Raw genomic sequence first — 24,924 nt, 5'->3', positions numbered from 1 at the left:
CCAGTCTGGGCGACAGAGTGAGACTCCAACTCAAAAAAAAAAAAAAAAAAGAGTAAAAGACCCTGGTAATAATAATAATGGCTGATATTTTTTTCAAATTCACTTTACTCAGGCACTATTTGATCCTTTTTTATACTAAATTAATCCTTGCAACAACTCTATAAGAGAGAAGGTATTTCTATTACTATTTTATAGGTGAATAAACTGAGGCACAGATAGATTAAGTAACTTGTTCAAGACTACATGGATAGTAGTAAGTGACTAAGCCAGGATTTGTACATGGAAAGCCTGGCTCTAGACTCTGCTTTCTTAATCACTGTGCCACGCTAACTGATTAAATATAGATGATGATAAAAGGTGACTGCTTTCTGGTGACAAGAGCAACCTCCAAAGTCTGGGTAGCTCTGAGGAGATTCCTTCTGTCCTGAGTCAGTGTAACAGGCATAAATCATAGAATCCCAACCCAGATTAAAATGATTGATAAGGTTTGGCAGATGGCCTTTTAATCCATTTTGCCAATTTATCAATACTTCCTTGTAATTCCTGAATCTTGGGCTACAGAAGTAGGCCTTGCTGCCACCCTGTTTTACCTCTGCAATTGCTGCACTGTCAGTGCAGGGTGAAGGGTGGTGTCCTTGCCTTAGGAGGGCAGGTAAAGGAAAATGGCTTGGTCTAGGAGCAGACATTGGGATTGAAGATGTAGGGCTTAGAGACACAGCAGAAGGTCTGTGTTCACCAGTTGTTGGTGCCTTACTCTTGAACTTTTCAGCCTTCAGAACTGTGAGAAATTTCTATTCTTTATAAATCACCCTGTCTTGGATGTTGTCTTGATGGTTTTTAAAAATGGAGTACTTGATAGAATGGGGTTCACGAGAGAAGGTGAGACCTTTGCAAAACAGAGTGTGTAAAAAGGCTGTTGACTGGTGAAATACCAGAAAGATGCTAGAAGTGGGATTCTATTGCCGACTGCACTGAACTGATTTTTTGATTTATTGTAGGGACAAGGTCTCACCAAGTTGCGCAGCCTGGTCTTGATCCCTGGGCTCAGGCACTTCTCTCACCTTGGCCTCCCAAAGTGCTGGGATTATAATTTCTTCTGTTTTTATGGCCTCAGGATATTTACCCCAAGTGGAACCCTCTCCTTTATCGGTCAAAATCCTACCCACTCTTCAAAAACAAGATGAGTCCTCCTTCCTCTATAAAGATTTTACTAACTCATTGTTTCTCGAAGTGTGGTTCTCAAACACCCCGCATTAATATAACTAGTATAGTAGTTATAAATGAGAGTTTTTGGTTATTGCCTGAGACCTTGCTGCTTGTTGTAAATGTGAATGCTTGGTTCTCACCTCAGTGCTTGTAAACCAGAACTACTAGAATGAGGTCCAGGAATCAGCATCCTAATCAGATGCTTATCATGCACAGTACCACTTGAAGGCCACTGTTAACTTAGGATACAGCCCTCTCCTTAACCAGAGTTCTTTATTTTTTTCAGTTGAGAACTATGGAATAGACATGTCTGAGTCTTCTACAGAGACTTCTTGGCTCTGGATCACTTTTATTTTTTAATTTTTGCAGTTTTTTAAAAATGAAAATTGTATGTAAGTTTACTTTATTTCTGTATTTTCTTAATTATTATTCTTTATAACTACCCTTTTCCTTTCTTATTTGGCAAGATTTGGCTTTCCATTCAAGGATTTTTTCAGTCTTTCTAGTTTTAGCCTAGTGATAATCACCTTGCCAGGGTGAATGTCCATATGAACAGTTGTATCATTAGCCTTTTCCCACTGCATCCTTTCAATGTAGATGACATATTTATTTTGTTAAACCTGGACTGCTTTGCCAATTTGCTGACCTTTACAGTGTCCTCACGCAACCTGTACTTCATTATCCTTTTGGATGGATATGGATCAAACATTGTACTTTTGTCTCAGCTCTTTGGGAAGAGGGAAAGATGTGATCTTCCTGTGAGTTTGGAAGGTGCATTTGAAATGCCTTTTATGGTTAGAAGTCGCAAAAGGAATGAACTTTGTTTTGCCACTGCCACTTCAGTGATGGCTGCAAAAGGGAAAGGGACCTGGGTCACTTTTAGAGCTCTTCCAGAGGTGGCTTTGTCCTCTTTCATCATTGTAACTCATTAAGGAGACCCTGGACAGTTAGAGCACATGAAAGCTGCAGGTATCAAAGGCACGTCTTAAATGATCCCTATTTCCACTGGTTTGCACCCATGCTGTGAGACTAGGCTCCAAGGGCCAAAGGCAAGGCAAGCTGAGTACAACCTGTGCTGGGGCTGTGAAGCAAGGATTAGGGGTACAGGGGCCTACTTCTCAGGGATGAATATATTTACCAGCTCCTAGGTGGCTACAGGGAGAGGACAAAAAGTGAACACTAACCGTTGTTTCCAGCAGAGTGGAGGAAAACTAGGATAGCAGGCTCTGCTGGCCTTTCTTTTTTCCTCCGAGCTTCTACTTTGCCATCAGGAAAAGGGAACTAGGTGAGCCAGGCTGGAAGATGAGGCAGTCGTCCTGTAAACTGAATGTTCCCAAGTCTACTGCTGCTAACTGGATAAATAGCTCCAGTAAGTACCCAGGAACACCAGCCTTTAGTTAGGAAATAAGAAGAAAAAGAAATGGGATGTGACCATAAAGGGGCCACCCCCTCACCCTTCACACAGTGCACATTTGAGGGGAAGCTGGTGTTAAACTATTAGATGATCTGCTTCTGGGTCAAGGTTTTATGCATAGTACAGCAACTCCCTCACTGCAATCTATTCAAAGTCAGCCCTGAACACAAGGGCCTGTATTTTAAAATCTTTTTAAAAGAAAAAGGGGGGAGGGGGACTCTCCCAGTTCTGCCTAGCTGGAGGTTAGCATTGCCTTTGTTTTCTTAGTGAGGGACTTCACTGCATTTAGCAATTGGATCCTTTTATGTGTGTTGTGTGGCCAATTAGTATCACTAGCTTCATCTTGGACTGAGAAAAAATTCCCAGATGGAAGTAATTGCATTCATAAGCTTTTGTATTTATAGAATGCCTCTTTCAAAAAGCTGAAAGCACAACACTCTGTGGAATAATCCAGTTTGTTCCTGGACTATCTCCATGTGTTTGGTAAGGGGCAGCTTCTATAATTATTGTTGTCATTTGACATTTGGAGGATAGAGAAGCTTTGGGGGTTGAAAAGGTCATGTGGCATTAGTGGCAGAATCAGGAAGGGGATACTCAACTTCTACTCTTTCTATTAGTAGTTCTCAAACTGAGGTCTATAGACTAATGCTGGAAGGGCTGCATAAGAACCACTTGTGAAGCTAGTTAAGAGGTTTCTGGAACTTACTCCTCTAGTGATTCCAACTTGGTAAGTATGGGGTGGTGCCCAGGAATCTATATTATTTACAAGCATTTTAGGTAATTTTGATTCACAGCAAGATTTAGGAACTAACACTATAAACCAGTGGTCACCAACCTTTTTTGTCATCAGGGATCAGTTTCGTGGAAGACAGTTTTTCCACACACTGGGTGGGGGATGGTTTCAGGATGATTCAAGTGCATAACATTTATTGTGTACTTTATTGATATTATTATTGCATTGCAGTATAAAATGAAATAATTATACAGCTCACCATAAAAAAAAGAGATGTGGACAAAGTAGTAAATAAAATAATGGGTGGGCCACACATGGACTAAAATAAGTGTTGGATTCTGACTTAAAGCCTGCTACCAGATGCAGTTGTACAATTGAAGGACTTCAACTCACTGCCACTTTTTTTGATAGGAGTCTGCAAGTAATTGATTTATTATGGTCTCTGTGTAGCCAAACCTCACTGCTAATGTTAATCTGTATTTGCAGTGCTTAGCATCACCGCCTCAGCTTCACCTCGGATCATCAGGCGTTAGATTCTTATAAGGAGTACACAACCTAGGTCCCTTGCATGCACAGTTCATGATAGGGTTCCTGCTCCTATGAGAATCTAATGCTGCTACTGATCTGACAGGATGTGGAGCTCAGGCAGTAATGTGAGCGATGGGGAGCAGCTGTAAATACAGGTGAGTCTTTGCTTGCTTGCCCACTGCTCACCTCCTGCCTTACAGCCCAGTTAGTAATCTGTGACCCAGGGGTTGGGACCCCCTGCTATAGACCATATGACAACTGTACTGCCCACCTTATCCCCTCCTAGGAATGTCTTTTTCAGTGATCTTACCACACACCCTTAACTTCCCCCAGGCCTCCCAGTTCAAGCCAAGAGACATGCTGAGTCCGCCAGGAACACTCTGTTGACCTGGAAGGCAAACACGACCTCAGACATGGAGAAAAGGGAAATCCTGGAAGCGCTGATCATGCTTTATTACACTCTGGGAGTAGCCTGGCTCCTACAGAACCAATATCCTTCCTTTCCCAACGGGGTTCAGTGAGTAGGGCCACAGGCCACACATGCCAGATTGGGTCATCTCATACAGGAGGGTGGAGATTAAACCAAGGCCCAAGATCCAGGCCCTCCACAAGCCTCTCATCTCCATCTAGGAAGGTATGTATTTTCCTCCTATGTATGTTCACATAAGCCCTGATTTGAAAGATGAGTCAGTTCTGTTCTTTACTGAGCACCCAAGAAAAACAGTATTAGCAATGAGGAAGTAGATGGTGAGAGTGGTGGTAGTGTAGGAATGGAGAGAATGGGTGGCAGTTTAAAACACAATTTAGCAAACTAGGCAGCGCTGGTAATCCTCTGGGAGCTTTAAGAATTACTGCTGTCTGGGTCCCAATCCAAAGATTTGATTTAGTAATTCTGAGGTGCATCTGTTCATTGAGAGTTTTGAGAGGTCCCCAGGTGATTTTAATATACAGCCAACAACCACTGATTTAACTGACACTTGATCACTTTAGTTTTTTGAAATGCTGTTGAGAGAACTGCCAGTGAGGCTGGAGGCCAAGCAAAATAGACAAAAGAAGCAGTTTTTTAGATCCCCTAAGGGGACTGTTATATGTGCTTTTCTTCAAAAAGCTTGTGATTTTGGAAGCCTTTTTGTACCTTCTCTACTCAAAAGATGTTAAGGACATTTCATGTTCATGAATAATCATGAGCACCTTTGAGTTCATATGACTCTCTTTTCTACACAACTTCCTCTCTACTTTTTGGTCTTAACTTGAAAAATATGATGTGTGGCCTATATGCTTAGGGTGCTATTGCAAATGTGGGAAAGAGGCCATTGCCTTGTTAAGCACTGGCCAGGCCATGTGCTCACTGAGCTATGATTGGGCCATATTTTCTAGCTTTGGCCCCCTCCCCCACCTTGGGGTAGTGAATCTCCTTTCTCTCTCTCTCTCTAATTTACTTTCTAAATAAACTATATTTTCCAGTCTAAAAAAAAAGAAAAAGAAAATGTGGGAAAGAGAAGGATATTTGGGAATTAAGGGGATTATCTTTTATGCTGTTTATCTCTGTCCAAAAACCTGCTTTGCTTGAACTTTCTAAATGATTTAGAAAGTCCCTTTCAGCATAATTAGTTCCTCTCTTTTATCATTCATATGAACTGGGGAAAAATGAATAACTTGTCATGCAGTAGATGCCTTGAAAGGAAACCTAGTATAATTTACAGTTTCCGTTCATTCCTGCAAACACTCACCACCCACTCTAGCCCGGGATTCAGGCACCACCATAGGAAACCCAAGGTCCTATTCCTTTTCTAAAGAATTCTTTCTTCTTGACAACATACACATGTAAGAGTAGAGAACAGAGTTAAGTGCTTAATTTGAAATATTTCATCATTTTCCCAAGGGGTCCTTTTTTTTTCTTTTTTTTTTTTTGCTTATCAACTGCTAGTTTGCATGCCTGGCATTTTCCTTGACTGTTTTACTGGCAGAGAAGCCTATTTCAACCTGCAGAAGGCAGAGAGAAATATGAAGGAGCTGAAAGAATCATATAATGGAGATGATTGTGCATTACAAATCTCAGAGAAAGACCTAACAATTGCATTGGGCAGGTAAGATCTGAGCTTGGAGAAGCTGAGGCTTTGATGAATGAGATCTGAAGCTACATGATATAAGGAAAAAAATAATCAGAGCAAAAAAAAATCTCAGAAGCGCAAATAATAATAAAAGAGGTTCTTATTTATCAAAGGCAGACATTGTCCTTCAGTCTTTATGTCCACTGCCCCGTTTAATCCTCACAACAATCATTGAGGTAGTTGGTATGACTATTATTTAATTAAAGAGAGTCAAGGAGACTAACACTGAGGTTAAACACATTTTCCAAGATGATATAGCTTGTGTTGCTTCCTCTATCTGAACTCAGATTCTTGCCCTTCATTATATGTGTCTCACTTATTCTAGGATTACATTTTTTTCTAAATTGCCACCTACTTTTGTCACTATGGGTGACAACAGAAGAAGGTACACTTAATGAAGGCAATTAACTGGAGGCTGTGAAAGCTATGCACAGCACATGCGTTTTTAAGGAAAGTTTTATTCTATATGGAAACAAAGTTCATGGAATTTTTTTCAAGCCAGAACAATCCTTAACTGTTTTGCTTTGAGTTAGGGATCCTCTGAGAATCAGAATATTTTGAAATGAGAGTGGACCCATCAGATTATCTGAAGGAAAAAAAGACTTTATTGCTCTCTAGATTTTTCAGATATCTTTACATCCTTGAAAGCAATCTGTTTCCAAAACTGTAAGCACTTGGCATGTAGGGCATATGACTGAATGATGAGTAAATGAAATACATGCATCATGTCTGCCTCCTCTAAACAACCATGAATCTAAAAGTCAAATGGGAAATGGCAGGAAAATGTTGGAATGTCCAGAGTTAAATCAGACTATTGACTTATGTCCACATGGCCATAAATTAGAGTCTGGTTAATGTCTACTGCTGTCACCTAGGTCTCAACATTTTTCTGCCTTCCATAAAAGATAGCTTGCTTTCTTCAGAAAAATTCTTGAGTTCATTTCATTCATTCTGTAATATTTGCTGAATGCCTATTTTTGCATATATAAGTGTTGGGAGTGTCTATTTTGTATTAGATACTGTTCTAAGTGCTTTGCATAATTTACTTCACTCAGTCCTCACCACAGCTTAATTTTTTTTTTTTTTTAAGAGACAGGATTTCACTCTATTGCCCAGACAGGATTGAGTGGTGCAATTATAGCTTACTGTAGCCTCGAACTCTTGGGCCCAAGCGATCCTCCCACTTCAGCTTCCCAAGTAGCTAGGATGACAAGTGTGTGCCATTATGCCCAGCTAATTTTTAAAAAATTTTTTGTATGAAGTCTCATTATGTAGACTAGACTGGTCTGGAACTCCTGGCCTCAAGCAATACAAAAAGACTCAAGGTGACAGAACTAATTGAAAAGCCAGGATTGTAACTGGAGCACCTGAATCCATAGCTCACCTTCTAACCCACAGTGAGTTATGTTTGATTTTGACCAAATATCTAGTAAGGGCAAGCCTCTTTTTCCATTTTAAGGCTAGGAAAATTAAGGCAAGATTGCTCAGGCCAGACAACTTGCTAATCTCTCCTGATAAGCTCTTGATGAGAATCATCATAATTCTATAATTTATGCTCTCATGGGCAATGGAAATAGTCACCTAATCAAAAAATTATTTTTATAAAAAATTATTAGATAACATGGTACTGCTCTTTTGATTAGTTAATTCCAATCTTCAGGTGAAGGATAAACCTGCCAGCTTAAAAAAAAATTGTAACTATTGCTAAAATGTGTCATATGAAATAATTGTATATACACACCTTTTGTGTAATTAAGAAAAAAAATTTTAAACAGGCTATCACTATGTTGCCCAGGCTGACCTCAGACTCTTGGGCTCAAGTATCATCCTACCTCAGCCTCCCAAGTAGCTGGGACTACAGGTACACACAACTGCATCCAGCTCATACATATATTTTTAATTCATTTTGGGAACACAAAGGAGGAGACCAGGAGAAGTAATACTGACTGTGTATGTGTACATGTTAGGTGGTTTTACATTTGGGATTTATTCTTTACAACAATTTTGCAGTATAGATATGCTTAACCATGTTTTATTTGGAAGGAAATGCAAGTTTGATAAAGCTAATAACTGTTAGACTGGCTTTGAGCTACCCATATTCATCTCATTTTGCCATGCTGTCTCTTTTCTAGAGAAACTTCAATGAGATATTGTCTTATCTTCATTAAAAAAATTATATTCCCAATTTTATTGTGGAGAATATGAAAATACAAATATGAAGAAAAAACACAGTTAGTTGTAAAACCACTGCCCATACATAACTGCTGTGAACATTTTGGAGATAAATATATCTGTAACCTCGCTGTATATCATATTTTAGGTATAGTTTTATATCTTGCTTTTTTCACTTAGCACATTCTGAACATCTTTCCATGTTAGTCTAAAAAGAAAACATGGTTTTTAGTGTCTCTGAAGTATTTTATTGTATAATGTGCTGTCATTTATTTAACCAGTTCCTTTAGGGGATATTTACATTTTTTTATCCGCTCTCATTTTTAACCAAGGGGCAATAAGCCAAACTAAATCAAACAAACCAAAGCAAAAACTTTTTTTGGCCTGAAAGAGTAGGAACCAGAGGTAATAAAATTTTATTTTGATTTTAGAAAGTTTATGTTTATGGGCAAATTATCAATCTTGTAAATTACTGGAAGTCATCTTTTTCATTAAAAAATAAAATAAAATTAGATTATAGCACGACATATTCATAGGTTTAATGAATGGTAGTCGGTGTAATCTGATGGGTAAACTGCAGATAACAGAAGTTTATTTACAGCAAGGCTGGGCTTTTAGCCAGTCACCAAGATGATTGGCCTGTGAATGCCAAATTATTTAATTCTTGGAGTCAGTTCCTTTTGTGTCTGCAAACTATTTGTGACTTGCCATCTTCATCCCTTTTCCTATAGAGCCTCCTTGGCCATCCAAAGGTTGAACCTAGCTCTGGCATACTTTGAAAAGGCAATTGGCAATGTTACTGCTGCCAAGGGTGATAAGACATCAGATCTGATCAGTCTATATGAGGAAATCGCTCAGATTGAGCAGCTGAGGAGGAACCACAACCAGGCCATCCAGTACTTGCAGCAGGTTGGTAGGAGCCAGCTGGGTCACCTTCTTTGGTCCCAAGCCTAGTTCTCAGGGTCAGGGAAGCTTGGGCTTCTCTGAAGATCAAGGGGTGAGATTGATTCAAATTTGACAGTGACTTTTCTCCAAATCCACAAAGAATCCTTCATCAACTTTAAATGACCTGGGCAGAGAACACTGACTGGGGTAGATGTACCCTGTCACTTGATCTGTAGACACCACTTCCCCTCCACCCCAGAAACCCCCTCTCCTCTGTTGGTGCTGGGAAGAAGAATGCTAAGTGTGAGTCTACTCCAAGGAAAAAAGAAAGAGGGACAACTGAACTTAAGTTTTCACAAACACAAAGGGCCTTTTAAATGAAAAATCATGGCATTTTCGTGTATTGTTATCATTTGTCCTTTAAGCTAGTCTGATTATGTTTCTAAGTGTAAGGTTAAACTAACGAAAGGGTGTTTCACTTGCTAAATGACCAGGGGAAACCAAAACAAAACGTAGGAAGGAGTGTTGTGTCTATCATATAATAACAGTTTAGGGTGTTTTTATGTATCATGTACTTGAAACTGCTAGTTAAGTTCACTTTTTTTATCATCCAAATAAAAATGCCGCTTGAGGCTTCAAGTATCTCCCATAGTGACAAAAAGGTCAAAATACTGGATTTCTTGTATCGTAGAAAAGGTACAGTACACTCTAATAGCATACAGGAAAACAGTCAATACTGAAGAAAAGACATCACAAACAATCTGATAATCCCAAATTATCAATATTACACGAAGGAGAAATGCTAGGGAATGCTGCTTTGGAAACAGGGATTCCACTGCTTACTGAGAAAGCCCGTCTGGTTTTTGTTTTCAAGACTTTTGTAAAGCATTGATCAGCCCAGAATGGATATAACAAATATCAATGTTTCCCAACAACATCAAAAAATAAGAGTTGAGGCCGGGCTCGGTGGCTCAGCCTGTAATCCCAGCACTTTGGGAGCCCGCGGGTTCGAGACCAGCCCAGGCAACTTGGCGAGACCTTGTCTCTACAATAAATCAAAAATTAGCCAGGCGCGCCTATAATTCCAGCTATTTGGAAGGCTGAGGCAGAAGGATTGCCGAAGCCCAGCAGATCAACGCTGGGATGGCTGTGAGTGTGTCACTGCACTCCAGCCTGGACAACAGAGTGAGAGACTCCAACTCAAAATAAATAAATAAGAGTTGAAATGTATGGAATGCTTTTACTAAGTGCACTAGAGGACATATTGATTCATTTAATCTATACAATAGCCCTATCCAGTAGGTGCCATTATTATTTTATCTCATTAACATGAGAAAACTGAAGCACATTTATAGCTAATTTAGCTGAACTTGTATAGATAACAAGTTGTGGAGCAAGGATTTGAACTCAAAATTTGGCTCTAGAGCATGTACTCATAACAACTCTGTCTCTTAGCTCCAGAGTGTTGTTGGATAATCTCTTCAGTTCTTTGAAACACCTCACAGTGTTTGACCTGGGAAATATCAACCACAGGTGGTTCTTTTGTTGTTGGTGGGGTGTGGACAAGATGTTTCCCTCTTCTTTCAATTTTTCTGACCTATATTCAAAAATGAGGTCCTGGGAGTTCTAGAGGAAATCCAAGTGATTAATTTATCCTTCAACAATAGATATTGCTCCTTCCTAAGTGCTCCTTCTATTTTAGAACAAATAATGATTTAAAAATCTAATACTTAGTGTTTACTATCCTGGGTAGTTTTCTAAATACTTTGCATGTATTCATTTAATTTTTCCAATAACTGTTCATGATAAATACTATTTTTATCATCCCTGCTTTACATTTGAAGAGGGTAAGTGACTTGCCATATATCACAGTAAGTGACTGAGTTGGATGGGAGCTCAGGCAGCGTGGCTCTTGAATCTGTTTTCCAAGACTGTCTTTGAGACTGAACTCTTGAGAGGCTGAGTTAAGGTTATAATGTTATTTTTGCCATGAAACATAATAAAAATAATACTAGCTAACATTTATTGAGAACTTACCATGTGATGAGTACTGTGCCTAGTGCTTTGCATATACTATCTGACTTAATCTTTCCCAAGCCATAATCAGTGGGAACTATATATTCCTGCTGCGTATGAAGGTGAAATTACTTGCTCAAGACTCACAGCTAGGAGTGGCAAAGCTGGGACTCAAGCTTATCTTTCATCTTACTCCATGATTAGCTATATATTAGCTCTTGATCACCTAGCAATTTTATAAGAGCTACTAGGAAATCCACAGTGAAACACTGTCATTTGAGTACTTACCTTGTCATTTTATTTTTTTTATTTCAGGCTCATTCTATCTGTGTTTCTTTGTTCACTGATGTCAGCCCCAAAACCGCAGAGACAAGTGCATTGCTAGCCAAAGCTTATGCTATGTCTGGAGTGGCCCAGAGCAGGGGTAGGTAGAAGAGGTAGCCTTGTAGTTATCGTCATTTCTGAGTCACAGAAGGGAAGCACACTGGCAAATGGTCTAGCTATAAATAAGATTATAATTAACTATTCTTACCTGTAATGGAAAGATTAGGCTAGTCATGATCTGGTTCAAAATCCTTTGAAATTAGACCTGATAATGACTTCCCAAATTAGTTGGAACATCAGAACCAAAAACATCTGATTTCTGTTTCCTTAGAATATCAGCAAGAATCACATTCATAAATAGTAGAGATCATATACACTGTGAATGTGACCTGTGAAGTATCAGTTGATAAAGAAATCCCATGATTAATGAGGAAAAACATTGATACCTTCTCCTGTTCTCCATTTTAAATATCCTTGACTCTTTTGCTGTGGCTTACAAGAGAGGATGTTTGTAGCAGTTAGAATTTTTTTAACCCACATTCAAAACTGAGATACTGGGGGTTCCAGAGGAAAGCCAAGTAATTAACTTATGCTTCAACAATAGTTCTTTGTCTAGCAAGGTCATCTCTTTGAAAGTGGGTGGCTTTGGGAGAGACACAAATGAACTGATGAGGGAAGACAATGTGTCGTTCTCGCTGGCTTGATCAGATTAAGGACACTGTTAGAAATACTGTCCTGTCAGGAGGAATTTAGGATTTGTGTGGAATGTAATTTGAACATTTTTAGAATGTTTATTTTCTCTGCTTATAAAAGTAATCCACTGGGCTCGGTGGCTCAGCCTGTAATCCCGCGCCTTTGGGAGGCTGAGATGAGTGGATTGCCTGAGCCCGCGGGTTCGAGACCCGCCTGGGCAGCGAGACCTCATCTCTACAATAAATCAAAAAATCAGCCGGGCGTGGTAGTGCATGCCTGTAATTCCAGCTACTCGGAAGGCTGAGGCGGAAGGATCGCCGGAGCCCAGCAGGCAAGGCTGCGGTGGCCGGGAGCAGCCACTGCACTCTAGTCTGGGCGACCGAGTGAGACTCCAACTCAAAAATAAAAATAAAATAAAATAAAAGTAATGCATTTTGGTATATGTAATTTTCCAGTTAGAGAGAGGGAGAAAATTATAAAGTTTTGAATCTTACCTTTTTCCCATGCTTTTATTCCCCATGTCATTAAATAAATATTTTTTTCTGTTTGTGGAAGTTATATTTTAATTATTGTATTCTTCAGCATAAAAGTCCATTGAAGACTTCCTGATTCTTAGTTTTTCAGATAATCTCTTTCTCCTTTTAAAATTTTTATAGTGGGCTGGGTGTGGTGTGTAATCCCAGCACTTTGTGAGGCCGAAAAGGGAAGAACACTTGAACCCAGGGATTCAAGACCAGCCTGGGCAACATAGCGAGATCTTGTATCTATAAAATAATTTTAAAAATTAGCTGGGCGTGGTCTCAGCTACTCAGGAGGCTGAAACAGGAGGATCATTTGAGTCCAGGAGGTCGAGGTTGACCCCAGAAGTCGAAATTGTGTCACTACACTTCCACTTGGGTGACAGAGTGAGACCTTGTCTCATCCCTTAAAAACAAAACAACAACAACAAAAAAAACCCCCACAGTGTATATTCTCCATAGATATTTGAGTTTTTCAAAAAATAGTCTTTGTGATGATAAGAAATGTAATCTATTTATGACTATGTAGAATTTCTATCTTTTTAAAATGTGAGCAAAACCCCAAAAGTTTATACTTAGAGTTGAATGATTCCAAGACCACCTTATTTTTTTCTTATATACTAATTTTTAATTTAAAAAAATATATAGATCTTGGCTGGGTATGGTGGCTTGTGCCTGTAATCCTAGCACTTCAAAAGACTGAAGCCAAAGAGTCACTTGAGCCCAGGAGTTTAAGACTAGCCTGGGCAACATAGTGAAACTTCAGCTCTACAAAAAATAAAAATAAAAAAATTAGCTGGGCATTCACCTGTAATCCCAGCTATTTGGGAGGAGACTGAGGTGGAAGGATCACCTGAGCCCAGGAAGTTGAGGCCGTGGTATCCATGATCTTGCCACTGCACTCCAACCTAGGCGGCAGAATGAAATTTCGACTTAAAAAAAAAAAAGAAAAAGAAAAGAAAAAATACTATATGTATGTATAGAGATCTTCATATCATATCAATCACTAAATTAGATTCCAGGTGGATTAACATTTTGGTTTTTTTTGAGTCAAGGTCTCACTCTGTTGCCCAAGCTGGAGTGCAGTGGCACTATCATGGCTTATCACAGCCACAACTTCCTGGGTTCAGGTGATTCTTCTGCCTCAACCTGGGACTATAGCTGGGACAATAGGTGTGTACCACCACACCTGGCTACTTTAAAAAATTTTTTTGTAGAGAGACAAGGTCTCGCTATTTTGCCTTGGCTGGTTTTGAACTCCTGGCCTCAAGCAGTCCTCTCACCTTGGCTTTCCAAGGTGCTGGGGTTATAGGTGTGAGCTACCTTGCCTTGCTGGATTGACATTTTAAGCATTAAAACTAAAAATATAAATCAGCCAGAGGAAAATATAGTGCTGGAATAAAAAATAATAAAATTGAAAATTGGAGAAAAGAACTTTATAAGCACACATAAAGACATATCTTAAAAGAAGAAGATAACAGATTTTTTTTTTTGAGTTAGAGTCTCACTCTTGTTGCCCAGACTGGAGTACAATGGCACGCTCACGACCACTGCAGCCTCCACCTGCTGGACTTAGACGATCCTTCTGCCTCAGCCTTCCAAGTTGCTGGAACTACAGATGCATGCCACCACATCTGGCTAGTTTTTGTGATTTATTGTAGAGATGAGGTCTCAACAAGTTGCCCAGGCTGGTCTTGAACCTGTGGGCTCAGGCAATCCTTTTGCCTTAGCCTCCTAAAGTGTTGAGATTACAGGCTGAGCCACCGTGCCCAGCTGATGACAGATTTAATTACAAAATGATCTAAAGCTGTGTTTGTCACAAAATGCCATAAGTAAAACTAAAAACAACTTAGTCTTAATGAGCAGATAACCTAAATAGACCCTTAACTATTTTTTAAAAATGAATTTGTAGTTAACTTTTCTAGAAAGAAATCCCCACGGTCAGATGCTTTCACTGGGCTACTCTATCTTACATCTAAAGAAGGAATAGCACAATTCTGCATACTCTCTTTCAGAAACTAGAAGAGGAAGAAACACTTTCGAACTGATTTTATGAGACCAACATTAACATGATATCTGGACAAAGACATTACAAAAAAAAAAGACAATTACCTTTCATGCTGATAGATGAAAACTTTATCAATAAATACATAGCAGCCGGGCTCGGTGGCTCAGCCTGTAATCCCGCGCCTTTGGGAGACTGAGGTGAGTGGATTGCCTGAGCCCGCGGGTTCAAGACCCGCCTGGGCAGCAAGACCTCATCTCTACAATAAATCAAAAAATCAGCCGGGTGTGGTAGTGCATGCCTGTAATTCCAGCTACTTGGAAGGCTGAGGCGGAAGGATCGCCGGAGCCCAGCAGGTCGAGGCTGCGGTGGCTGGGAGTGGCCACTGCACTCCAGTCTGGGTGACAGAGTGAGATTCCAACTCAAAAAAATAAATAAATAAATAAAATAAATACATAGCAGTATACAAAAATGAATAATATACCATGATCAAGTGAGATTTTTTTTTTTCTTGAGAATGTCAGGTAAATTCAGTGTTCAAACCTTAATCAATGTATCTCTACTGTACTAATAGTGCAGAGATGAAAAGCACATGATTTTATCAATTGAGGCAGAAAAAGCATTTGACACAATTCAACAACCATTCATGATAGACGAGAACTTCCTAAATCTGACAAAAGGCATTTGCACACATCCTAAAGCTAACATCATGCCAAGTGGTAAAAGACTGGGTACTTTCCCTTTAAGATCAGGAATAAGGTAAGGATGTTCACTCTCACTATTCCTATTCGACATAGTACCAGAAGTTCTAGCCAATGCAGGAAGGCAAGAAAAATATATAAAATTGTCCTTATTTACAGACCACATGATTGTAGGAAATTTCAAAGAATCTACAAAACTAATAATAAGTTTAAGCTTAGCAAGGTCACAGGATATAAGGTCAAGTTACAAAAAGTAATTGTATTTTTATGTACTAGCAATGTACAACTGGAAATAAAAATTTTTAGAAATATTCCAAGAGCTTCCTCTCCCCAAATGAAACACTTCGGTATAAATCTAATAAAATATGTATAGAATTTGTGTGCCAAAAACTACAAAATTCTAATGAAATTGAAAATGACCTAAATAAAGAGAGATATCCTGTATATGGATTGGAAGACTTAATATAGTACAAATTCAGTTCTTCCAAGATTTATCTATAGACCTAACAATCAAAATTGCCACAGGGGTTCTTATAAATATAGACAAGATGACTAAAATTTATATGTAAAAGCAAAGAAACTAGAATAGCCAAAATGATTTTGAAAAGGATGCAGTTAAAGGAATCATAGAATCTGATTTTAAGATTTACTATAAAGCACTAAGCAAGAGAGTATAGTATTGGTGAGGGGATAGACACAGGGTTCAGAGTCATTGGGACACAATTGAGAGTCCAGAAATAGACCCATATAATTATGGCCAATTAATTTTTGACAAATGTACAAAAGCAATTCAACATGGAAAGGATAGTTTTTTCCAACAAATGGTAGTGAAACAATTGGATATCCACGTGCCCCCCCAAATTAGACTCTTACTTATACCATACATAAATATTAATAACAGATCATTGTCCTAATGTGAGACTTAAAATTTATGTTTACATAGAAAAACAGGCCCCCCACAAAAAAACCAAGCACTGAGGGAAAAATAAATTCAGAGGCCAAGGCAGGAGGATTGCTTGAGGCTAAGAGTTGGAGATCAGCTTGGACAACATAGTGAGATACCATCTCAAAAAAATTTTTAAAATAGCCAGACATAGTGACCCACATCTGTAGTCCTAGTTGTTCAGGAGGCTGAGGCTGGAGGGTCATGAGCTCAGGAGGGTGATAGAGCAAGACCCTGTCTCTACAAATAGATAAATAAAGAAAAATGGCCAATAGTCATGAAAAAAGTTTTAATCATACTAATAATCAGGAAATAAACAGCAAAAGCACTCCTATCAAGTTGTCAAAACTTTAAAAAATGATAACATCTAGGATTGATTAGAGCATTTGATACAAACTCTGAAGAGCAATTTGACAGAGTGTCACACAGCTTAAAACTGTATGTATCTTTTAAAATATGAGATCATTTTTACCCCTCCTATGTGAAAATTAAAAAAAATGTGAAACTATGTAGCAGTTGGCAGGTTGTGGGGAATAGGTCTATTTATTCATAATTAGTAGGAGTGAGAGTATAAATTCATATGAAATTTGGAGACCAATTCATAATATCTAGTAAAAGTTAAAAGGAAGCATAGGCCGGGTACAGTGGCTCACGCCTATAATCCCAGCACTTTGGAAGGCCGAGGTGAGAGGATAGCCTTAACCCACGGGTTCGAGACCAGCCTGGGCAACTTGAGACCTCATCTCTACAATAAATCAAAAGATTAGCCGGGCATGGTGGCATGTGCCTGTAGTTCCAGCTACTTGGAAGGCTGAAGCGGAAGGATTGTCTGAGCCCAGTAGGTCAAGGCTGTGGTGGCTGCGAGTGTGCCCCTGCACTCCAACCTGGGCAACAGGGTGAGATTCCGACTCCAAAAAAACCCAAAGAAAGCATAAATAAGGATGTTCACTATGGCATTGTTTATAATTGTGAAAAAACCCCAAATATTCATCAATATATGAAAAGAAAATTTGGTATATTCACTACATGGAGTTGTATAGTCTTTATTTATTTTTATTTTTTATTTATTTATTTATTTTTTGAGTTGGAGTCTCACTCTGTCACACAGACCGGAGTTCAGTGGCTGCTCCCGGCCACTGCAGCCTCGACCTGCTGGGCTCTGGCGATCCTTCCGCCTCAGCCTTCCGAGTAGCCGGAATTACAGGCATGCGCTACCATGCCCGGCTGTTTTTTTTATTTTATTGTAGAGATGAGGTCTCGCCAAGTTGCCCAGGTGGGTCTCGAACCTGCGGGCTCAGGTAATCTACTCACCTCAGCCTCCCAAAGTGCTGGGATTACAGGCTGAGCCACTGAGCCCAGCTTGTATAGTCTTTAAAAGGACTGGATTGTATCTGCAGATATCAAGAAGGTTAATTTAAAAAATAAGCATTAAGGAAAAAATAAGTTGCATTTTTAGGACTTAAAACTAATACTATTGTTTATAGTTACATTTAGATAAATATTAAAAATAAACCACAAAGTAAGTAAAATTCATCAAAATCTAAACAGAGGAGAGACTTCTGCTATGGCTTTGTAAAGAGATCTGTTAATCCTCTTCACACATACACACAGACACACAAACTGAATAAAATCATCATAAATAACTATTTGATAGTGCCAGCCATGGATAAAGAGACAACAAATTGCAAAGCATTTATTTTGAAAAACTGCTAGAGTTCTGAGTAAAGAGATACTCTGTGGCTGCTTCCATCCATCACCCCAACTCAGTCTATGAGAATAGCAATTTTATCAGCATAGGGCTAGCCAAGAGAACCAGTGGCTTTGCTGGCAGAGGAGGCAGACTTAATTTGGATCAGGGGTCAAAATCTCACAGGTTTATCAGATAAAAGTGACAAATTCAGGAGGAAATGAAAAAAATGTTTGCTAGCTTAAAGTTGCCGTTTTGGTTGGTGTAAGCGGCGGGTCAGTCAGAAATGTTAATGGGGAGACCCTGGAAATACAAGAGCCATAGAAAGGCTAGATGAGCTCTCCTCACATCTCTGGACACCTGGGAAACTACATACATGTGCAGGGGGTACTCTGGAGTCCAATGGAGAGTAACAACCAAGGAAGACTTGAAATGTGTGAGACCTTGGAATGAATTCCCCAGTCTGCATACAGATCAGTTGACAGGGGATGGATATGTTTGAGCACAACTTCTTTCCTGGTCAGTGGGTCAACACTAAGCTATGCAAACATAGGAGTGGCCCCTAAGAATCCAGACTAAAAATAAAGATAAGCATTAAAACACGGGCAGAGATTTTGGTTTACAGTCTAGTATGTAAGAAGTTTGAAAGTCATCACTTAATCCTAATGAAAGGAAAAAACAAACTGAAAAATCAACAACTCTTCTTAGATCTGTCAGAGAACTGAATTTACAGGGCAAACCAATGCCTCCCCAAAAGACAGGCAAGTGCAGATAATCACAACACACTGAAACAGAGTAAACAGTACCAGCAGACATGACTTGCAAAAAATGTTGAAAGCAGTTCTTCAGATAGAAGGCAGATGATATGAAACTCATACACATAAGAAGTAGAAGCACATTGCAGAAGAAATGAGTGTCAAAGTAAAAACATTTTTTTCTATTCTCAACCTAACAAATAATTGTTTTTTCAATGTATACATGTATGCTCATGTATACGTTAAATAAATGACAATAATGACACAAGGAACAGGAGAGAGAGATTAGGATTGCTTCATTATTACAAGGTACCATACTACCCATGAAGTTATAATGTGCCATTTGAAAGTGAATTTGGATTAGTTGTAAATGTATGTTGAAAACTCCAGGATAAAAGGGACTGGCAGTAGTGGGAAACTGCTGGGTGGGGGGTGGGGGGTGGCACACAACATCAATAAGGGTGCCTGATCTCAAACCAGGCAAAGTGGGGACCAAAGGAAGGCCCAAACTTTACCTGTACAATAACCACTTGTATACCTAACCCTGAATTGTACCCTGAATTGTAAAATAAAATTTAAAATTATGTAAAAAAAATTATAACTGATCTGCTAAAAAGAATCAGGAATAATATGAAATGCAATTAAAACCACAAAAGGATCTGGGTGTGGTGGCTCATGCATGTAATTCTAGATACTCAGGAGGCTGAGGCAGGAGGATTGCTTGAGCCCAGGAATTCAAGGATGCAGTAAGTTATGATGACACCATTGCATTCCAGCCTGAGAGACAGAGCAAAACCACGTCTCAATAATTAAAAAATTAATTAATTAATTAATTTTTAAAAAGTAAAAAAAAAAAAAACACAAAAGAAAAGAGAAGACAAAAATAGGAACAAAGAACAAGGGCAACAAATAGAAAACAGTAATAATATAGAAGATATTCATCCCACTATATTAATAATCATTTTAAACATCAATGGTCTAAATAAATGAATTTAAAGACAGATTTTCGGAGTGAATCCAAAAACAAGGTCCAAATATATGTTACCTATATGAACTCAGTTTAGATATAAAGACACATGTAAATTTGAAGTAAATAGATGGAGAACAATATACCATGCTTACACTTATAAAAAAAAATACAAGAGTAGCTATTTTAGTTTCAGCCAGAGCAAACTTAGAGCAAGGAAAGTTATCAGGTATAAAGAGGAGTATTACATAGTATAAAGGGATCTGTTTGCCAAGAAAATATACAATTCTTATTGTGTATGTGCCTAACAACATAGTATCAAAATATGTGAGGCAAAAACTGATAGAAATGCAAGGAGAAAAGGATGAATTCACTGTTATAGTTGGAGATTTCAGTGCCTCTAGATCTGAAATGGACAGATCCACAGGCAGAAAATCAGTAAGGACATAACTGAGCTCAACAGCACCATCAATCAACTTGATATAACTGACGTCTGTTGACTACTCCATCCAAACAACAGCAGTATACATACACTTCTCATGCTCACATGGAGTATAGGCCACATTCTGAGCCATAAAACATATCTTTAAAAATTTAAAAGAATAGAAATCATACAGGATGTGTTCTCAGACCACAATGGAAGTAAACTAGAAATCAGTAACAGAAAGATATCTAGAAAATCCCAGAATATTTGGAGAGTAAACAACACACTATGTGAGTCAAAGAAGAAATCTCAAGAGAAATTTTAAAATACTTTGAATAAATATTTTTTGAAAATGAAAAAGCAATGTAAAAATTTGTGGGATGCATAGAAAGTAGTGCTTATAGAGGTATTTATAGCATTAAATACCTATATCAGAAAAGATTTAAAAATCAATAATCTAACCTTTCTCCTTTGGTAATTAGAAAAAGAAGAGCAATCTGCCAGGGGAGTGAGGGGTACACCTCATCAACAAGGGTACCTGCATAATAAACATCTGTATACCTAATCCTGTATTGTACTCCACATCTTTAAAATTAAAAAATTAAAACCTAAAAAAAGAGCAAATTAATTTCAAAGCAAAGTGAGTGCAGAAAAGAAATAATTAAAATTATAGTAAAATCAGTGAAATTGAAAACAGGAAGTCAAGGAAAAAAAAACTCCACAAAGCTGGTTCTTTGAATAAATCAATAAAATTAGTAAACTTCAAGCCAGGCTAAGGAAAAAAGAAAGGATACAAATTACTAATATCAGAAATGAAAGATGGCACATCATTACAGATTGAATGGACATTAAAAAAATGATAAAGGAATATCATGAAAAACTCTAGACCCACAAATTTCATAACCTAGATGAAACAGGTCAATTTCATGAAGGATACCATCTGCCAAAACTCACACAAGAAGAAATAGACCATTTGAATAAGATCATGTCTATTAAAAAATTGTATCAATAATTAATAATCATCCCAGATAGGTTCACTGGTGACTTCTACCAAACATTTAAGGAAGAAATTATATCAAATTCTCTACAACCTCTTCTAAACCTAGAAGCATTTTATGAGGCCAACATTACCTTAGTACCAAAATCAGACAAAGATATTACAAGAAAATTACTTCTAACTCATTTTATGAGGCCAACATTACCCTAGTACCAAAATCAGACAAAGATATTACAAGAAAATTACAGATCACTATCTCTATTGAACACAGAGGCAAAAATCCTCAACAAAACACTAGCAAATTGAATTCATCAATGTATTTAAAAAATGATATGCCAGCACCTAGTGGAATTTATCCAAGATATGCAAGTCTATTCCAACATTTGAAAAATTAAATGCATCACACCAATAAGCTAAAGAAGAAAAACCATATGCTCATAACAACAGAAGCAGAAAGAGCATTGGACAGAACCCAGCATTTATTTATGATAAAAGAAGAATTCTCAGCAAACTAGGAATGTAGGGGGATTTTCTCAACCTAATAAATAACACCCACCAAAACCACTGCTAACACCATTATTCTTTTTTTTTTTTGTGAGTTGGAGTCTCACTCTGTCGCCCAGCTGGAGTGTAGTGGCCACTCCTGGCCACTGCAGCCTTGACCTGCTGGGCTCCGGCGATCCTTCCGCCTCCGCTTTCCAAGTAGCTGGAACTACAGGTGCACGCTACCACGCCCGGCTAATTTTTTTATTTATTGTAGAGATGAGGTCTCGCCAAGTTGCCCAGGTGGGTCTCGAACCTGTGGGCTCAGGCAATCCTCTCACCTCAGCCTCCCAAAGTGCTGGGATTACAGGCTGAGCTACCGAGCCCGGCCATTATTCTTAATGATAAGAAACTTTCCCATTAAGATCAGGAACATGACAAGGCTATCCTCTCTCACCACTCCTTTTTTTTTTTTTTGAGTTGGAGTCTCACTCTGTCACCTAGACTGGAGTGCAGTGGCATGCTCCCAGCCACCGCAGCCTCAACCTCCTGGGCTCCGGAGATCCTTCCACCTCAGCCTTCCAAGTAGCTAGAACTACAGGCGTGCACTACAACGCCCGGCTAATTTTTTGATTTATTGTAGAGATGAGATCTCGCCAAGTTACCCAGGCGGGTCTCAAACCTGCAGGCTCAGGCAATCCACTCACCTCAGCCTCCCAAAGTGTGGGATTACAGGCTGAGTCACCAAGCCCAGCTACCACTCCTTTTCAACATCTACTGGAAGGCCTAGCTAATGCACTAAGGAAAAAAAGGAACTAAAAGCTATACTGTTTGGGAAAGGAAAAAATAAAACTTCTTGTTTGCAGATGACATGATTTTCTAATTAGAAAATTTGAAAGAACAAAAAGAAAGCTCTTGTAACTAATAAGTGATTATAGAAAAGATACAGGATACTAGGCTAACACACAAAATTCAATAATATTCTGTTTAAAAATTGTATCAATAATTAATAGTCATACCAAGTAGAATTTGAAATGAGTAGACTTTGAAATTAAAAACAAGACCATTTATATTAGCATTCTAAGAAATGAAATACTTAGGTATAAATTTAAAATATGTACAAGATATATGTGAGAAAAACTACAAAACTCTGATGAGAACTAAATCAGAGAACTAACCAAATGGTGTGTGGTCATAGTCCCACTACTCAGGAGGCTGAGGTAGGAGGATTGCTTGAGCCCAGGAGTTTGAAACCTGTTTGGGCAACATGACAAGACCCTATCTCAAAAAAAAAAAAAAAAAAAGAAAGAAAGAAAGAAAAGAAATCAAAGAACGGAATAAATTAAGAGATATTCCATATTCATGGATAAGAAGATTCAATAAGGTCAAGATATCAGTTCTTCACAACTTGATTTATAGATTCAACTCAATTCCAATAAAAATCCCAGCAAGTTTTTTGTATATTAACAGACTGATTCTGAAGTTTTTATAGAGAGAACAGAACAGCCAACACAACATTAAAGGAAAAGAACAGAGGAGGACTGATTCTTCCTGACTTCAAGACTTCTTTTAAGCTACAGTAATCAAGACAGTGTGAATAAGATATCATTGTACCCCAGGGAGAATGGCTATCATTAAAAAGACAAAAAATAACAGATGTTGGCAAGGATGTGGAGAAAATGGAATTCTTATGCACTGTTGGTGAGAATGTACATTAGTACAACCTCTATGGAAAATAGTATGGAGATTTCTCAAATAATTAAAAATAGAACTACCATTTGATGTAGTAATCCTACTACTGAGTATCTACCCAATTGAAAAGAAATCAAAATGATACCTGCACTTGTATGTTTATCACATCACTATTCACAATAGCGAAGATATGGACTCAACCTAAGTGTCCATCAGTGGATTACTGGATAAAGAAAAATGTGGTATATATATACAATATAATACTATTTAGCCATAAAAAAAAAATGAAGTCATGTATATTGCAGCAACATGAATGGAACTTACCTTAAGTGAAACAAGCTAGACATAAAATCAAATATCAAATGTTCTCATTCTTAAATGGGTGCTAAAAATGTGTACTCATGGATATAGAGTAGAATGATAGATAATGGAGACTCAGAAGAATAAGAGACTGTAAGGGGGTGGATGAGGAGAAATTATTTAAGGGTTACAATGTATGTTATTCAGGTGATGGATACCCTAAAAGCCTGGACTTGACCACGCAATTTATGCATGTAACAAAATGCACCTGTGCCTCATAAATTCATACAAAAAGTATGGTACAAAAAAGCAAAATGTTCTCATTGTTTCTATGCATTTTCTAGATTGATTATATAAACATGTATTATGTTTGGAGTAAGAGACAAAAATGTTCAAACAATAACAACTGTATATTTAAAGTACTTTAAAAATCATAACTCACTCTCCCACCCACCCCCAAGAAACAGGAACCTCAGTAAACAGTACTTACTACGAGAGTTTAACTTAGTTAAAAATATTGTCTTGCAGTGAGCCTGGGAGTTTAATATGGTAGTTATTTTGGATCTTAGACTAATAAGACTACTCAAACAGTGGCTTTATTTTCTACAAATAATCCCATGCATTTCATAAGGAGAATAAAAATCAAAACATCATTGGATGTCATAAAATCATATCTTGGACTTTTCAAGAGTCCAGATGAGACTTGGAATGAGAACACATGCAAATTGTAGTACTAAAATGTCAATTGAGCCAAAATTGATATTAGATACTTGTAAAGATTAGCAGGTTGCCTTAAATAATTGTTTCCATTTTTTTCAGATGCTGTTGAGATGTATTTCATAAAAAGTATCAGTGCATATCAAGCGACATTGGGCTCAGAGGATTTTGAAACACTGAGCACTGTTGAAGAATTTTGCAAATGGCTCGTCCAAAATGGGGAAAAACAGGTAAATATAATCAAATCATAAATATAATTGTGTTTATTAAATCAAGACAGTTTTATTTAAAACCTCACAATTCAGAAACTGGAACTTAGACAAGTTCCAGAAAAAAATAAGGATAACACATGTTTAAAAAAATATTTTTCTAGTTGGGCTTGGTGGCTCAGCCTATAATCCCATGCTTTGGGAGGCTGAGGTGAGTGGATTGCCTGAGTCCGCGGGTTCGAGACCCACCTGGGCAACTTGGCAAGACCTCATCTTTACAATAAATCAAAAATTAGCCGGGCATGGTAGTGCGCACCTGTAGTTCCAGCTACTCGGAAGGCTGAGATGGAAAGATCACCGGAGCCCAGCAGTTGAGGCTACTGTGGCCCGGGAGCAGCCACTGCACTCTAGTCTGGACGACGGAGTGAGACTCCAACTCAAAAA

At 38.3% G+C, this 24,924-nt stretch overlaps 1 protein-coding gene across 1 annotated transcript in view; it reads left to right on the top strand.

Moving 5' to 3' along the window:
* The window catches only part of TTC23L (tetratricopeptide repeat domain 23 like), a 39,567-nt gene extending 15,065 nt beyond the window's left edge, over positions 1–24,502 (top strand). The window contains exons 5-8 of the mRNA XM_008060260.2: positions 4,215–4,371; positions 5,843–5,968; positions 8,896–9,073; positions 24,374–24,502. Coding sequence (XP_008058451.1) covers positions 4,215–4,371; positions 5,843–5,968; positions 8,896–9,073; positions 24,374–24,397 — 485 coding nt within the window. The 3' untranslated portion in view covers positions 24,398–24,502. The remainder of the gene's footprint in view (positions 1–4,214; positions 4,372–5,842; positions 5,969–8,895; positions 9,074–24,373) is intronic.
* The last annotated feature ends 422 nt before the right edge of the window (positions 24,503–24,924 follow it).

The sequence above is a fragment of the Carlito syrichta genome, unplaced genomic scaffold (assembly GCF_000164805.1).
Source record: "Carlito syrichta isolate Samal-C Ts95f unplaced genomic scaffold, Tarsius_syrichta-2.0.1 Scaffold304573, whole genome shotgun sequence".
In the NCBI taxonomy this organism is placed as follows: Eukaryota; Metazoa; Chordata; class Mammalia; order Primates; family Tarsiidae; genus Carlito; species Carlito syrichta.
This window is presented reverse-complemented; position numbering and strand designations above follow the sequence as displayed.